At 38.9% G+C, this 15856-nt stretch overlaps 7 protein-coding genes across 7 annotated transcripts; 4 read left to right on the top strand and 3 right to left on the bottom strand. All coding sequences in view use genetic code 12, as the record gives it.

The window, feature by feature from the left end:
* Positions 1-23: 23 nt before the first annotated feature.
* Positions 24-1058, top strand: I9W82_004312 (short-chain dehydrogenase/reductase; the record flags this gene model as incomplete). Its single annotated transcript, XM_067693372.1, has 1 exon — positions 24-1058. The coding sequence occupies one exon, from the start codon at positions 24-26 to the stop codon at positions 1056-1058; it is 1035 nt and encodes a 344-aa protein (XP_067547100.1).
* A 62-nt stretch (positions 1059-1120) lies between these two features.
* On the bottom strand, positions 1121-2440 carry ECM42 (glutamate N-acetyltransferase; the record flags this gene model as incomplete). The annotated part of the gene is made up of 1 exon (XM_067693371.1): positions 1121-2440. One exon carries the CDS (start codon positions 2438-2440, stop codon positions 1121-1123), a length of 1320 nt encoding a protein of 439 aa, XP_067547099.1.
* A 362-nt stretch (positions 2441-2802) lies between these two features.
* I9W82_004310 (uncharacterized protein) lies at positions 2803-6165 on the top strand (the record flags this gene model as incomplete). Its single annotated transcript, XM_067693370.1, has 1 exon — positions 2803-6165. The coding sequence occupies one exon, from the start codon at positions 2803-2805 to the stop codon at positions 6163-6165; it is 3363 nt and encodes a 1120-aa protein (XP_067547098.1).
* A 19-nt stretch (positions 6166-6184) lies between these two features.
* I9W82_004309 (uncharacterized protein) lies at positions 6185-7453 on the bottom strand (the record flags this gene model as incomplete). Its single annotated transcript, XM_067693368.1, has 1 exon — positions 6185-7453. One exon carries the CDS (start codon positions 7451-7453, stop codon positions 6185-6187), a length of 1269 nt encoding a protein of 422 aa, XP_067547097.1.
* A 145-nt stretch (positions 7454-7598) lies between these two features.
* TRS33 (Trs33p) lies at positions 7599-8333 on the bottom strand (the record flags this gene model as incomplete). Its single annotated transcript, XM_067693367.1, has 1 exon — positions 7599-8333. One exon carries the CDS (start codon positions 8331-8333, stop codon positions 7599-7601), a length of 735 nt encoding a protein of 244 aa, XP_067547096.1.
* Positions 8334-9518: 1185 nt separating this feature from the next.
* On the top strand, positions 9519-9962 carry I9W82_004307 (homeobox domain-containing protein; the record flags this gene model as incomplete). Its single annotated transcript, XM_067693366.1, has 1 exon — positions 9519-9962. One exon carries the CDS (start codon positions 9519-9521, stop codon positions 9960-9962), a length of 444 nt encoding a protein of 147 aa, XP_067547095.1.
* A 3630-nt stretch (positions 9963-13592) lies between these two features.
* Positions 13593-15815, top strand: WHI3 (mRNA-binding protein; the record flags this gene model as incomplete). Its single annotated transcript, XM_067693365.1, has 1 exon — positions 13593-15815. The coding sequence occupies one exon, from the start codon at positions 13593-13595 to the stop codon at positions 15813-15815; it is 2223 nt and encodes a 740-aa protein (XP_067547094.1).
* Between the last annotated feature and the right edge of the window lie 41 nt (positions 15816-15856).

The following is a 15856-nucleotide window of genomic DNA, read 5'->3' as shown; positions in this document are numbered from 1 at the left end:
AAAATTGTGTTGCAAAAGTATCAATGTTCTTCACCACATATATACTCCTACGTTTGATATACTGGGTAAATTTTATCTTCAGACGGTTATCTGATCTAACAATTGGAACTGTTCTTGAACCCAAGTTTGATACTGCGTTGGTTACTGGTGGATGCTCTGGATTGGGAAAGGAATTTGTGTTGCAATTAGTACACAGAAAAGTTAAAGTGGTGGTCCTTGATATCGCAATTCCAAATGAAAAAGATAAAGTTGCTGGTGTTGCCTACTTCAAATGCGATGTGAGCAGACGAGATAAAGTGTTGGAGGTTCAAAAAGAGGTGGAACTGTCAATTGGAACTGTCACTATTTTAATTAACAATGCTGCAATTGCAACAGGGAAACCATTATTGGACTTATCATATCAAGAAATTGAAAGAACAATTCAAACGAATCTCATGTCAAGCTTCTACACAATCAAAGCTTATCTACCAAACATGATTTTGTTGGGGCGGGGATACATTGTTACAATAGCTTCGGTTTTAGGCTATATGTCACCTGCGAGGTTAAGTGCGTATGGAGCATCGAAATCAGGTCTCATCGCATTGCATGAGTCACTTACATATGAACTTGGGTCAACCACTTTCAGCTCCAATGGAATTAAAACATTACTTGTTTGTCCGGGACAAATTAGCACATCCATGTTCAAAGGAGTGAGAACACCGTCGCAGATATTTGCACCAGAGTTGGATCCGAAATTTGTAGCCTCATATGTTGTACTGGCCATAGAGCAAGGCAAACGAGGTGAAATCAAGTTGCCATTTTATGGCAAGTTTCTTCCATTATTCAGGGCATTTCCGTGGCCAATTGTTGCTTTAGCTCGTAAACTATCAGGAATTGATAAAAGCATGACAAATTTCAAAGCTAAGGTGTCTCGAGTTGCAAGTAGTGTATCATCAATCATTGGAATTTCAAGGAATGGATCTACTGATAACTCTCCTACACTTTTGAGAGGTTCGTTAACAGTATCTCCCCAAGCATCGATATCATTAAATATTGGAGAGGAGAGTAGAGCCACATGAGGGAGGGAGAGAAGCTTGCTTATTTAAGTAGATATCATATACATGCTTAACCTTAATAGCTCCTATGATCTGTAATCCCCATTTATTGTAACATACTCATGAGACAAATCACAAGTCCAGAAATCAGCACTTTGACCACCACCAGTCCCCAAATCTATTTCTACTACAAGATCCTCACTTTCCAATATTTTGGAAGCCCTCTCTTCATCAACCTTCTCCGGCTCTCCATTAACGAGCAAATTCAAGTCTTCACTTCCATCCACTGGAACAAACTTGACACTTGTTCTAGATGGGATAACCGAGTCACCACTAGAAACCTGGGCATACCCAATGGCACAGAGTATACGACCCCAATTAGCATCCTTTCCATACATTGCCGTCTTGAAAAGAGAGGAGTTTGCAACGCTTGATGCAATTGATTTAGCATCGTCGTATGATAAACTATCCTTGACTCTGATGGTGATAAATTTGGTGGCACCTTCACCATCACGAACAACTAATTGTGCCAATTGTTGAGCAAATTCGGTAATCTCCTTTTGTATTGCTGAAAATCTCTCTCCACTAGATGCATCAAGGTCGATCAATTCTCCACCCGCAGCACCATTTGCAATAGCTACGATTGTATCATTTGTTGACATATCTCCATCCACAGTGATACTATTAAATGATCTATCAACTGAATGTTTAAGAATCAGTTGTAATGCTGAGGGAGAAACAGGGGCATCAGTGACAAAGAAACCTAATAACGTTGCCATATTGGGGCAAATCATTCCAGCGCCTTTACATAACCCAGCTAAAGTGTATGTATCATTGTCGATGGTGAACTGCTTACTGACAAGCTTGGGAAAAGTATCAGTGGTGCATATAGCAGTGGCACAATTGATCCAATCTTGATGGGTATTGCCCAAGTGGCTCAATGCTAACTTTGGAATTCCAGATAGGATCTTGTCAATGGGTAAGTTATTTCCAATCACACCAGTCGACATCACCAATGTAGAACTTGGTTTGTTGCCGAGGATTGAATCTGTCACCAATGTCATATCTTTAGCATCCTTCATTCCTTGAGTTCCAGTCACGGCGTTGGCATTACCACTATTTACCACAATTGAGTTGATTCCTGAGCCTTTAGTTTCCTTGATGATCTGTTGTGACACTTGCACTGGCGCTGCCTTAAACTTATTCTTTGTAAATACAGCAGCAGCAGACGCATTCTTGCCATGAGTGTTGTGAAGAATGGCCAAGTCGAGTGATTTCCCATCTTTTTTAACTCCACAATGGATCCCACCAACAACGTATCCCTTTGGGTAGATTCCACTTTTTGGAACAAACCTCTCAGCCTTGGATGATAGAAGCCTGAATGGTACCCTTGTTATTCTGTTCATGCCTTCTTCGTTACATGAGTCAACGAAAATTTTCAAAGGTCCAATTCTAAGCGCGATAAAATGGATTTCCTAATCAGGACTTCGGAAAGAAAAAATTCTTTCGATTCATCACAACAAACATCGCAGTACAAGATGCTACTATGATACGAAGTATCATAAGAAGATCTCTCCAGAATGCTTTCTTCAATCGACTATGTTTCCAAAGAGGCATAGCAACGATTTCTCATGAAATAAACAAGTCAATTTTTGATCCTGAGAGATTTACCTTTCCAAAGAAAGAGCAAATAAAGTGGGATAATTTAGTGAATACGTACACACGTGTCCTCCTAACAAAGAATGTGTCATCTGCTTTCAAATATCTAATGGAGTTGGAAAAGTCTTACAATGAGTTGGATGATCAACTAAAGCGGCCACAAATATTGGAGCTTTTTCAAGTGGGTCTAAACCTGTATATCGACTCGGATATCAAACACAATTTTAAGGTGATCAATGATGTCATTCAAAGCTATTTGAAGTTGATCAGGCAGGTCTTACCAGGTGTTGACGATGATATACTACAACTGCATATCGACACGATATTGAAGAGTCTACTACATGCATACCAGATCGAGAGGATATTTTCTCTTCCAATACGGAGCGGATTTCATCAAATCGTGAAGGAGTTTCATGTCAACTTACAGCAGTTTTCAAAACGATTGAGCGATGATCATTTGAGCAGTAGTTTACTTGAGCTCAGCCCGGAGCCAATTAGCATAGAGCAGAGGACAGAGCGAGAAAATAGAGAAGCCATCCCAATTGACTCTTATTTGGATGATTTAGGTAATTTACATTTCGAAAAAGCCTGTCGGTATATCATGGAAAATAAATTTCACTGGAAAGGAACACCCATCTCGTCTGTATATGAATTCTATGATGAACTTCCACAGAATCAAAAGGACTCTTTCATACAAACCTATCTTGCCTTTAACAAAATTAAGCAATCAAGACTAGAGCAATTCACTCACAAGTTGATCAAAAGTCCGTCCAAGTTCCAAGCTGTATCAGAGCAAACTGCAAAGTTTGTCCTTCATCAACAGGAAGTGGTCACTGAATGGATAAATTCCACCTGTGACAAGATTGCATTATTGATTGTCGACTCTCCTAGCTCGGATGATGAAAAGGTACTTTATCAGTTTCGACAATTTATCAAGGTATTTCCATTAAACTCAATGGTGGGGAACATTATTTATAAACTAATTTCATCCGCGTATAAGGAGAAAGTCGGTGTTTTGGAGATCCTAAACAGTATGCGAGTAACGTTTAGGCGTGATATTACAATGATGAAGACTGAAAGCAAAGCTCAACTTTTTAAATTCATTTCAGATAACGACTTTGATAAATTTTCCAGCATTTTGATAAAGTGTGTGGTTGAGTCATGCAAACTCCCCAAAAAGCTAGCAAGTGATGATGATGCACCTGACCAATCTGCCTTCCTTCTTGACACGATTTATACATCTCCCATCAAATCCAAAACATTTATCAAGATCAACTCAGTGCTCTGCCAGGGCCTAACTTCGATTCCAATTGGTTCTGACTCGCATCATTTTCCATTATTGTGTCCACCCGAACCGTGGCTTGGTGTCAACAAGGGTGCATATTTGGAAAGAGCTACACCATTTCTCAGTGGTTTTGATCAATTACAACAAACGATATTAACGAATGCCCAGCATCAAGGTAAACTTGATTCAGCGTTCAAATGTCTTGATCAAATGGGTAAAACTGCTTGGTCAATCAATCCGGATATGTTGCAGGTGTTCAACAAGGTGATTAAATTACCGCAAGGCTTTCTTGACATTCCTCCGAAATCGATTGACAAACAGAACCGATCAAAACAGGAGGTTATCGATTTGAAAGGATTGAGACTGAATTTTGAAACTGTAAACATGTTGGCCAATGCATTTGGGGCCAATGGAGATATGTTGTATCATTGTTATGTGTTTGATTTTAGAGGAAGAGTGTATCCTTTATCGCCATTGACTCATTATGGTGGTGATTTGACACGATCGTTGTTTCAATTCTGGTATGGTCAACCGTTGGGAAGTGATGGATTTTATTGGATCAAGTATCAACTAATGTCAGTATTTGGCGGCAGTGGTACTGATTGTGAGCAATTTTTCAATGAAAATAAGCTGAATATTATTGATTCCGCAGTGGATCCATTACGTAATCGATGGTGGATGAAAGCAGATGAACCATTCTCAGCATTGTCCGTTTGTATTGAAATTAAGAAAATCTTGGAGTTTGTTGAGCAAGGTAAAGATGCAGTTGATGAGTATATATGTCGATTACCGATTCATCAAGATGGTTCATGTAATGGATTACAGCATTATGCCGCACTAGCTGCTGATGAAAAGGGCGGTAAAGCGGTCAACTTAGTCCCTATGGATTCTAAACAAGATGTTTATTCAACCGTGAGGGATATCGTTGAAGGAAAAATTATTGATGATGTAAAGTATAACCTACCTGAACAAGACCGGGACCATGCTCAATTCTTATTGCTGATTCTAGATCGAAAATTGATTAAACGACCAGTCATGACGACTGTATATGGAGTTACCCTAGCTGGCGCAAGTCGGCAAATTTTGGAAAATGTTGAAAAAATCGTTTCTGATCATGATGAAAATCCATCCAAGCGTGGTTTATACAATGAATCAACAATTGATCAACTACGATTATTCAATTTGAAATCGACTATATACTTGGCAAGGAAGATTCTAACATCAATTGATGAGCTATTCTACAATGCTAAACAGATGGAAACTTGGTTAGTTGAGAATACAAGACGGATATTGACTGGATATAATGTCAAGACGTTGGATTATCTCCAACTGAAGGCTAATGCATCGTCATCGTTATCTTCCACTTCAGCCTACAAGGCATTGAATAACTGGTACAAGAGCCCGATTAGTTATACCCCAATTAGTTGGATATCCGCCTCGGGGTTCCCTGTGGTACAAACATATCGGAAAAGAAATCAACCGCATAGTGTAACTGGTGCACTAGGGTCAATTATGCAACTGAACTTCAGCAAGTTTGCACCTATGGATCGACGTAAGCATGAGTTGGCAATTGCTCCGAACTTTATTCATTCTTTGGATGCTAGTCATATGTGTATGACTTGCGATGCCTGTGCTGAAGATAATGATGGTGCTAGGTTGACATTTGCATCGATACATGATTCATATTGGACTCATGCAAACCAAGTTGATAAACTTTCGAAAATCTTGCGTCGGACTTTTGTTGAATTGCATTCATTTGACTATATGGAACACGTTCGTAACGACTTTGTCAACCAAGTGAAGCATTTACCTTTGTTCCAGTTGGTTTATTTTAACAAGTTGGAGTATCCAGATCTTTACACTAAATTGAAGTCAATGCGACTGGAGTATAAGGGAGAAAGAGCATGTGAGATGTTGAATTGTGAGTTGAGACAAGTTCATGAATTAGGACACGCACATCCTGTTAGTCAATTAATTGAAGAATACAAGCCAAAATTGTACCATATTGTTGGTAACAATATCTACAACTACACATCCGAAGTCAAACAATCTGACAAGGTAGTGATGGATAAATTACGTCGTAAACAGTTGGTTCCTGTTTTCGTTCCTGTACAAATACTTAACCTCCCTAAAAAGGGCACATTGGATATTAGACAAGTTATAGATAGTAAATACTTTTTCTCATAAGAAAAAAGCTGTAATGTTACTACTTGTTGATCATTTTCTCTAACTTTCCAAAGATCTTATCTCGATGTAAAGCCAATGGATCTTCAGCATCCGATTTGAAAAATTGGTTCCTTTTCAATTCATTGTCATCGTGATCTTCCTCGTCTTCATCATCTGCATCATCGAGCCCCATAAATCGTTCAACTTCAACATAATCAAAATACTCTTCCCCATTCCATCCAATTCCATCATGAGCTACATACTCTGTAGCTTCATGCGCAGCACCATCACCTCCATCATCATCACCAATGTTTAACTTATCAAACTCATCTTCAAACGAATTCAACTCTTGTAAACCCTCTGCATCTTCATCACTAGGATAATCATTTTGGTAAAAGCTTTCAGCATTGGAATCTTCATCGTCGGTCAATACACTTGGCTTCTTCATGTCATCGGCATCTTGCTGAGCCGAGTCAAATACATTCGAGTCATTGTTATCAGAATCATCATCGTTGAAGAATCGAATGTAACCGATTTGAGCCAGGGGGTGGTTGGCTGTAGTTAGTGGTTCGGCATCTGTTAATTGATACACATCGTAAACGTATTGGTTCTCGTCATCTTCTGCTTCATTAGAATCAATTGCGTTTTGAATTATTGTATCTCGCGATACAGGCTCTTCAACTGATTTTTCTTCCACATGACTTCCTCCTGTGTGGCCTCTTCTTTTCCTCTTTGTCTTACCCTTATCATCTCCTTTTGATACTAGGTCCTCAACCATGTTGAACAATTGGTCAGGTATATTTGCATCAGCAGCACCTTCGTAGTCAAAAGCACTTTGGCGTCGAGTCTCATCTGGTTGAATGATAAATCGTCGCTTGATATCTTGATTCTGTTTCATGTTCCCTTCCTCTCCCTCATTTTGAGGTATAGCAGCAGTACTTGCTGCTGCTTCTGCCAAGATTGTATGTAAAACAGATTCATCCAATTCTGCATCATTGCCAAATTCAGTCTTGGCTAATTTGAACATATAATTGAGCCTGTCATTGTCAATATTACTTCCACCAGCTAGCAGTTGCTGTTGTAGTTGTTGTTGTTGCTGCGGTTGTCCTTGTTGCAGTGGCGTTTGACTACGTGGTGTTGCCCCTGATGATGTGATTGGAGTTGATGGTTTTGATCTTTTGATACTGCGTGTATCCTCCAAAATTAAAGCTTGAAGGGGATCTTGACCTCTTTTTCTTTTGATTCTGAGAATACGTGGAGGCGGAGGCTGTGAAGTAGGCGCGAGTGGTGTTGTATCGTCTTTGTTCATGGTTTGTAATCTGGGGAAGAGATAAGATGATGCATTTGGTGAGACTCCCTTTTTTTTTCTGAGCACTAAAGTCGTAGAAAACGAACCGTAGTCCTTGCTCTACACATCAGAAGATCCCATTTACACTATATCCCTCTATTTAACTCTAGTTATTAATACTGGTATGAATATTAAACATGACTGCGGGAAATTGAGTAATTTCAGCCACTACATTACTTTCAACTCCAAAACTCATCAATATTCCTCTAATCACACCACAAGGGAACCAAAGATACACCTTTGATTTCTTTAAGGTATCATGATCAGCAACATTGCTCACCTCAAATCCACTGCCTCCGGTACTACTGCCTGCACTTCCACTACTAAACTGATTGATCAATTTATAGTTATTATCAATCAAAACAAACGTACCTCGATGATTAGTTCGTAAATTATCAATTTGTTTATTATAAAAACATTTCCAAACATCACGACAAATAAACTTCATTATATCTAAAATATCAATGATTTTCGTTGACGGGTTCTGATATAGTAACAATTCAGCAATTTTCATCCCAAGGTTGAAACCAAGTTGTTCAATGCGAATGGTGACATCGTCGGTGGGGAGTAGCGATGTGTCTAGTATATTGACTGTTCCTGGTAAATCATTGGCTATTGATGATAGTTGTGTGTCGATCCTGGTTTGATTGGGTGGAGGGGACTCACTATTGGAATCAGAAGAGGTAGATGATGCCGTGGAGGGTTTTATCTTGTCCTGTGGTTGGGTGGTTGACCTTGTTGATAGTGCTTTTGATACACGAATTGATGTGGGTACAATCTCTTGTAAAAGTAGTTCAAAGCTGGAGTAGCTTATCTGTGATTGATTTATCTCTTCTGTCATGGTGAAGGAAAACTAGTTTGTGATGAGAGAGCGCAATCAGTATTGGTTTGTCAAGCAAGGGCATTTTTTTGTTTTTTTTTTGGTTTTTTTGTTTTTTTACTTCCACAATCAAATTCGGTTCTTGACGCGTTTGCAAAAGGTGAGGAAAACTGTGAATTTGAAAGATGTTTGGCATGAGCTCTGACAGCTGTAGTGGCTAAGGAAGCATACGGTGTCTTTGTACAGCTGTTCAGGTTGCTGCAAGACAGGTTTGATGTGGGTATAAAGCTGTCTATGCTGTCTATGAGACAAGTAGATACCTCTTACCAAAGACAAAGTTCTGTTAGATCTAATTTTCAACAATTCCTTCCTTGTATCCTGTGTCATATGTCATCAACTTCTTTGTAAAAATCTCCACTTGGTTAAGGCTTTGGCTGAAGTTAAAGCAGGTAAGCTATACAATTCCAGTACTGGCCAAAGGACACGAACATGGCTCTGTAGATGATAGTTGGTACGAGTGGCACAGCCAGGATACCGAAAATGGCTTAGATATATCTCCATGCAAGTTACCATAAGCATAATTTGAAACATTCATTAGATTTATCATAAAATGAATGTCGATTAACATTTTAAGTTTGATTCTGAAGACACATACACTTACGAAGGGAGGAAGCATTTGCTGAAGACTTGTAGCGTAGCGACAGTAAAGACCGTAAGTTAGTGTTATTAAGCTAAGGAATATATAGATATAAACATAGAGGAAACGTATCTAAATATAAGGCAAATAGAGGAACTAGATATAGCTCCATTTGTGTCGTGTCGCGTATAATTCAGGGCACATACATGACATTAATTGATAACTAACTCTTCTTTTTTTGTGTCATCATAATTATATTCTGTTAGTGTATCTTGTGTAATGTTTTTTGCAGACACAATGCTAGTTCAAAGAAGAGACACAAATGGCTTGGCTTCTGTAGTACTTCAAACAGTAGTCTTTATATAAATACGTCAACAAAAGTAGCCTGTCAAAAATTTTGGAAGCCTAAAACGCCATATTCATAAACATTCTTCAAAGACAAAAGACAAAATACCCGAAAATCAAGCGGAAACTACGTTAAAATGGAAAACACAAGTATTGATAACCAAGAAAATATGTCAAAACATAGGACATCAATCCAACTTCCACCAATATCAACTATTTTACATATGGAGCAATTCCAGGTACAACAACAACAACAACAACAACAACAACAACAACCTCAAATTCAACCACAATACAATTATGCATATTTTCAACCCCAACCATCACAGCAGCAGCAGTTTCACTACAACAACTACACTGCTGTTGCTCCACCTCCAATGTCACGGTCAATGTCATACATTCCATATAATCAAGATCAAATGCTATTCCATCATCAACTGCTTTCCTCTCAAGCTGCAACCACCACCAAGAGGAAAACACGTAATAACCTCCCAAAGGAGGTTACTTATGTGCTCTTGAGGTGGTTGAGGGACCATGTGAATCATCCATATCCCTCGGCTTGTGAGAAGAATCAGTTGATGATGGCAACTGGGTTGAATCAACAACAATTGAGTAATTGGTTTATTAATGCTAGGAGAAGAAAGTTGAAGGCATTGAAACATTTATAGGTTTGTTTTATAGTTCTTTTTATAGTTTTTAATGTGATTGTTTCATTTCTTTTTAATTTATTGTAATTCCTCTTCTTCTTCATCTTCTTCCTCTTCTTCATTTTTGATATCCTCTTTTAAAAGCTCATTTAATGTAACGTTGCATTGATTTCCACGTGACTTGCACGAAATTGTCACGTGTATGTCTTTGTAAAAACAAAAATTAACCTGCGCTGAGGAAATAAAAAAAACAAAATTTACTTTGGTAATATATATCTACTCAATCACTTTAAAACCTGCGAATATCAAGCAGAGAAATGGAGTGTTGATCCAAGCTGTACCTGGAGACTACACCAAATGAAAAAATGATAAACTTGGGAGGTCGGGGAAAGCGGCTGCAAGGTTGAACTTGCCAATGCCTGTTTTGTGGAAGGCGATTGTTGACACTGAATGGGGCTGTATGACACACAATATGCAAAGCATCATCCAGATATGAGAAATATTACCAAACCCAATGATGATGGAAGCTTTTATTGTTCTACCAGACCTGTACCATACCCAATTCTTCGTGGTGGACCTGCCGGGAAAAAAAAAATTAACAGACATCCGTATGGACCAGCTCATATCCACTTTATTGTTAAAAAAAAGAGGGGATACGACAAGAGTGACCTTTAGGAAACTTCAGATGTTGTTTTTTGTAGTCAAGACGCTGTTGTTTTACACTTGGGATGAATTGGGAGCTGAAAAAGGGCAAAGAAGTACGAATATGAATCCTAGTACTGGTTACTTGAAATGGCATTTCAAGAACTATTACAACAGAAGAAGCCTACGAAGTTGAGATTTGAAAAAGAAGAAGGAGGGGCATTGACCAGAGTTGCAGCCAGTTTGACTTGGAAATGCAAGAAGACTGTCCCAGTCTCAGAGGGAGTAAGTGTTTAAGATTGGGATTAGTTTTTTGGTGATCAAGTTTGAACTGGACTCAATTTGGGGCATTGATTGGTTGCAGAGATGTATTTTGGATGATGTGTTTCGTTCCTGCTTCATTCTGAAAGCCCTTGATGGTTTATATCATTGGACTAACTATGCTTCACAAAGAGGGGATACCTGGAGGTACAAGAGGAGTATATCGGTCTCATTTATGTGCAACTTTCAGTATCAAAGATGAGGACTGCCTTCCCAAAAATTTGAAAAGAGCGAGGTTTAGCTCCCTCCCTTTTATAGACCAAATATATGATTGAAAGAAGAACCTGATAAAGGGTGAACAGTACTCCTTCAATTGGGATTTGTTTCTTCTCCACTGGCTTTACTTTGCTGGTGCTTGTTACCATAATGGAGAAAATTTATGTTTTGATTGTTTTTTGGTCTTCACAGTTGAACTTGCTTTGTTGCTGCCTTCTATGAGGGAGATAAAGGAGATCAAAAACTGCCGGGATAACCCAATGTGAACTAAGTGCCTCCTGTCTGATCCTTTGTTCGTGATTAAAGCACCCACGAGGCACTTCGTTCATGACTAGTGTTGCAATTCCTTGTTCACGAATATGATTGCTGGCTGGTGTATGTGCTTTACGAATGATGGGCGATGATTCCCCCTATCCAAAGTTATAGAAATCTATGGAGTACAAGTTGGAGTATCGACTGAGAGCAGAAATTGAAGTTTTCCTTTAAAGAGGGCTTTACTTTACTAGAAACTGAGTATTTGATTTGAGGAATTGGTTAATGATGGCGCTTTGACGTTGCTATACATTCAGAACAGAAACCTTTGATCTTGTGATTTGATGTACTGTTGAACTTCTTGCATTGACTGGGTGCGTTTGCCCTCAACAACCAAGTTGAGCAAATAGTATCAACTTATTGTCCCAATTCCTCGACTGATCTTGATTAACCCATTGGTTCTGGACAAATGCGTCAGCAGCTGGAATCCATCATGAAATATATCGTGCAAATTGTATATCCCTCTAAATGGATCCCATATACTTTCAAAAAAACTGAACACGCTTTGCTTATGGATATCTCAAAAATGTCTATTTCCTGATCTCGTAACTCAGTAACTTATACACACTCCTTTATTACTCATTGTTTCTATATACACACTACATCTATGGTCCAACAAACAAGCAAATAAAATTGGTCCTGGTTTCATAAAGTCGTGTAAATAAATCAAAACGGCTAAAGTTTGGTAAGTACACGTTTTATTTCTACTTTTTTTTCTGCATGACCTAAAAACTGGTTTGTTCGTTTTTGGTATAAAGTACACGTACTTTTTTCTATTCTTATTCACGTTAATTTTCAACTCAAACCTTATACAGGTCTTCCCAGTACACAAAATTACTCAAAAAGAAGCCCTATTTTTACAGGAAAAAGAGACTCGTAGATAGGAAATCAAGAGGTGACACACAGATGTATGCTCGGATACGAGAAGTATCATCGTATTCAATAGAGTGTTGAAAGAAAAAGCTACCCTCTTGTGCCCTTAGAAGCAGCCGTTTCACAAGAAGATAAAGCGCTATAGTGCTCTGTTGACTAATTACCTTGTCTAGCATGTAAATATAGGAATACAAAACAAGTAAAAGCTTAAAATGGGAGGTGTTGTTTGTTTGTTTTTTGAAGAGATTGCTCTAATAGCAAGCAAACAGGCTAGAAAAGGAAAAGGCTTACGGAGACAAAGAGAGAGAAAGTGGGTGGTAGGGTGATTAAATCTTGTAATTTAGAGCTAAGCTGATATTTAGTCTTACTCTATAGTGGTTGTTATACTCTTATCAACTCAAACTGGTATAAATTGAAGGTCGTGTACTTGTGGTAATATTATTTTCTGTTATGCTGTCTTTTGTCTGTTGTTTTCTATTTGTGTTAATAATCATATGCATTATATAAATTGTATAAACTTTTAATTATGTATGTTTGGATGTAGTTATAGAAACACGCTTTAGAAACAGTGACAAACCCAAAAGAACCAAAAAAATACAAAAAACAAAAAAGAAAAAGTACACACACATTAATCTTTTTACAACAGACATACCACATCAATAGCATACACACACAAGCATATACACATATTCACACTTCATATATAACCAGTTAGCAACTGTAACAGATAACACTTACTCACACAGACAAAATCAAGAAGAGAGAAAAAGCCAAAAGACACGAGCAACAAAAAGACAGACAGAAAAAACTACTGTCAAGGGGAGAGAGAGACGATAAATTAAACTCCACATTTATAACGACAGGCAAGAACCAATCTCACTAACTGCAACTACTCATTAGGTAGCCTGGGGTTATTACACACCTCTTGCTAATATTAATCAACAGTTGAAACAGTTCAAAACACTACAACCAAGCAAAGGAGATTATACTCGTCAAATTTAACTTCTATTTGGTTTCACGTTTTTCAAGCACTGACGACATCAAAGAGCTAGAGTACCCAGAGAGCTACTTATCTAATACCCCAATACACCAGTTGAAGGGAACAATTGTCCCACCAAGTTCAACTCATTCGTCACATTAAAAGCTACAACAGCACACGGTTCATAATCATCAACTTATTTTGACGCAGTCACCTCCATATTTCCCCATTTGAACTCATTTTATTCACTTTTGTATTATTCATTCACGTTATTCCCACTTTTTTCACCAGTATCAGCATCAGCATCAATGTCATCAGAAACTGTTAGCTATAATAACAATTTAAACGGTTCCAATAGCCAGTATAATAATATTGCATCATCAGCAACAGCAACAGCAGCCTCGTCATCATCACTCATGCCACAGGATAGTACCAATCTACCTCCTGGGTTGATTAACAATTCTTCATTGTATGGAAATCAGACACAATTTCCACTTTCACAACAACAGCAACAACAACAACAACAACAACCACATCATCCACTGCTACTGCTTTCTCATCTAGAACAATTCACTCAACCACATTTTCACCACCTGCATCATCAATCTTTACAATCGCCACCAGTTACTGGAATCTTGAAAATATCGAATCTACCTCGTGACCTCACAAGAAGAGAAGCCACTTTGATATTTGCTCTAGTCATTGATGAAGTGTTGAGTATTGACGTTAGTGATTATCAAATATTTGCCTTGTTTAAAAACTTTAATACTTGTATAACAACTGGGAAATTGTTGGATGGTCAACAAATATTTGGGCCTGAATATCCACCAATCAAGATTGAGTTTGATCATGGACTTCATTCATTGGATTCACCACAAGCGTTGGCCCAAACACAATCAGCATTTAGTGCAATGTCATTATCATCTTCAACTAATATTTCTCCGCCAAATAAGTTTAGCAATATTGCAAATTCTCAAGGTGGCAGTGGCTCAAATCAACTTTTAAACAACATAAATGCAACATCATCCAATTCACAGCCAGTTGCACCATTTGATGTCTTGCAAAAGCGGCAGTCACTGGGAAATATGAGATCCAGATTTGCATTTAGTGATCCCTTTTTGCAAGAGCAGCAGCAGCAGCAACAGCAGCAGCAACAACAGCAGCAACAACAACCACAGCAACCACAAAATAACTTCCAACCACCTCCACATAGACTTTCAGGATCTGGACCCCAGATAGGCTCAGGACATATGCAGGCACAGACTGCATCTAAATTCAATTTTCAACCTCAGATGCTATCCGATGGCTCATCACAACCTAATGGTTTAGGCTCATCGTCGGCGAATGGGTCATCAGGATCAAGGTCAAGTACTGGAGTAGGAGACTTTTCAGAGGCAACTGGTAAATCGATATTATTGATGGAGTCGCAGAATGATGCAAGAGATTATGATCAATTGGTGAGAGATCCTTGGAGTTCGAATCCAAATAATGGCACCTCCTTATCCGCTGTACAAAGTCCAACTGTGTATTCGAATCCTGATTGGAATAATTCAGCGGGAGCCACTAATACTGCATCCAATCTTACTTTACAACAACCACCTGACCGAAGAAGAACATCATCATCTTTTTTCAACCCGCAAATGCCACAAGAGCAGATGCAATTGTCATCACCTCCACATCGCGTAACAGGTCCCAATCAAACTCCACCACACGGACCCTCTGCATCTGGTTTAAGGTCAACATTGCAACAACAATCAAATAGTCTCAACCAACGGCCAGAGTATCCTACAGGAAAGGGCACCCAATCGTCGTCTCTGTATGTACAGGAACAGAAACCACCACCAGTTGGTAGTAAGACGTCACCAGCAGCTCTCGTTCATGCTAGTCCTTCAGCAGCAGCAGCAGCAGCAGCATCATCATCATCATCAACAACAAACAAATCGATGCCCACGTCAAAGGATATACCTGAGCTCTCGCTCTTGGCTAGGGTTCCACCTCCAGCAAATCCTGCTGACCAAAATCCCCCATGTAATACATTGTATGTTGGTAATTTACCGCCTGATGCAACTGAAGCTGAATTGCGTACATTGTTTGCTCCACAAAAGGGATTTAGAAGGTTATCATTTAGGACAAAGAATCTGACAAACAATAGTACGTCTGGATCTACTACATCAACAGGTGCAAATTCCAGTGGACATAATCATGGACCAATGTGTTTTGTTGAATTTGAGGATGTTGCCCATGCAACACGGGCATTGGCTGAGTTGTATGGACGAGCATTGCCTAGACCACATGCTGCGAACAACAGTAAAGGTGGTATTCGATTATCCTTTTCCAAGAATCCATTAGGAGTTAGAGGTCCAGGAAACGTGAGGAGAACATCCACTAATCCGAGTGGAGCCACCAGTAACAACACTACGTCTACGCAAGATGCATCACAGAAGCAATCCTCGTCAACTGCACCACTGCAAGCTGCCAATGGATCTACCAATGGAAACGGGTCTAATTATAGCTACTCCTACCTGAAATAAAGGGTGAGTTGTACTACATTTATTTTTACATTTTGTTTTAT

Source organism: Candida metapsilosis, assembly GCF_017655625.1.
Source record: "Candida metapsilosis strain BP57 chromosome Unknown scaffold6, whole genome shotgun sequence".
In the NCBI taxonomy this organism is placed as follows: Eukaryota; Fungi; Ascomycota; class Pichiomycetes; order Serinales; family Debaryomycetaceae; genus Lodderomyces; species Lodderomyces metapsilosis.
The sequence above is the reverse complement of the archived record's forward strand: the minus strand, read 5'-3'. Positions and strand labels throughout refer to the sequence as shown.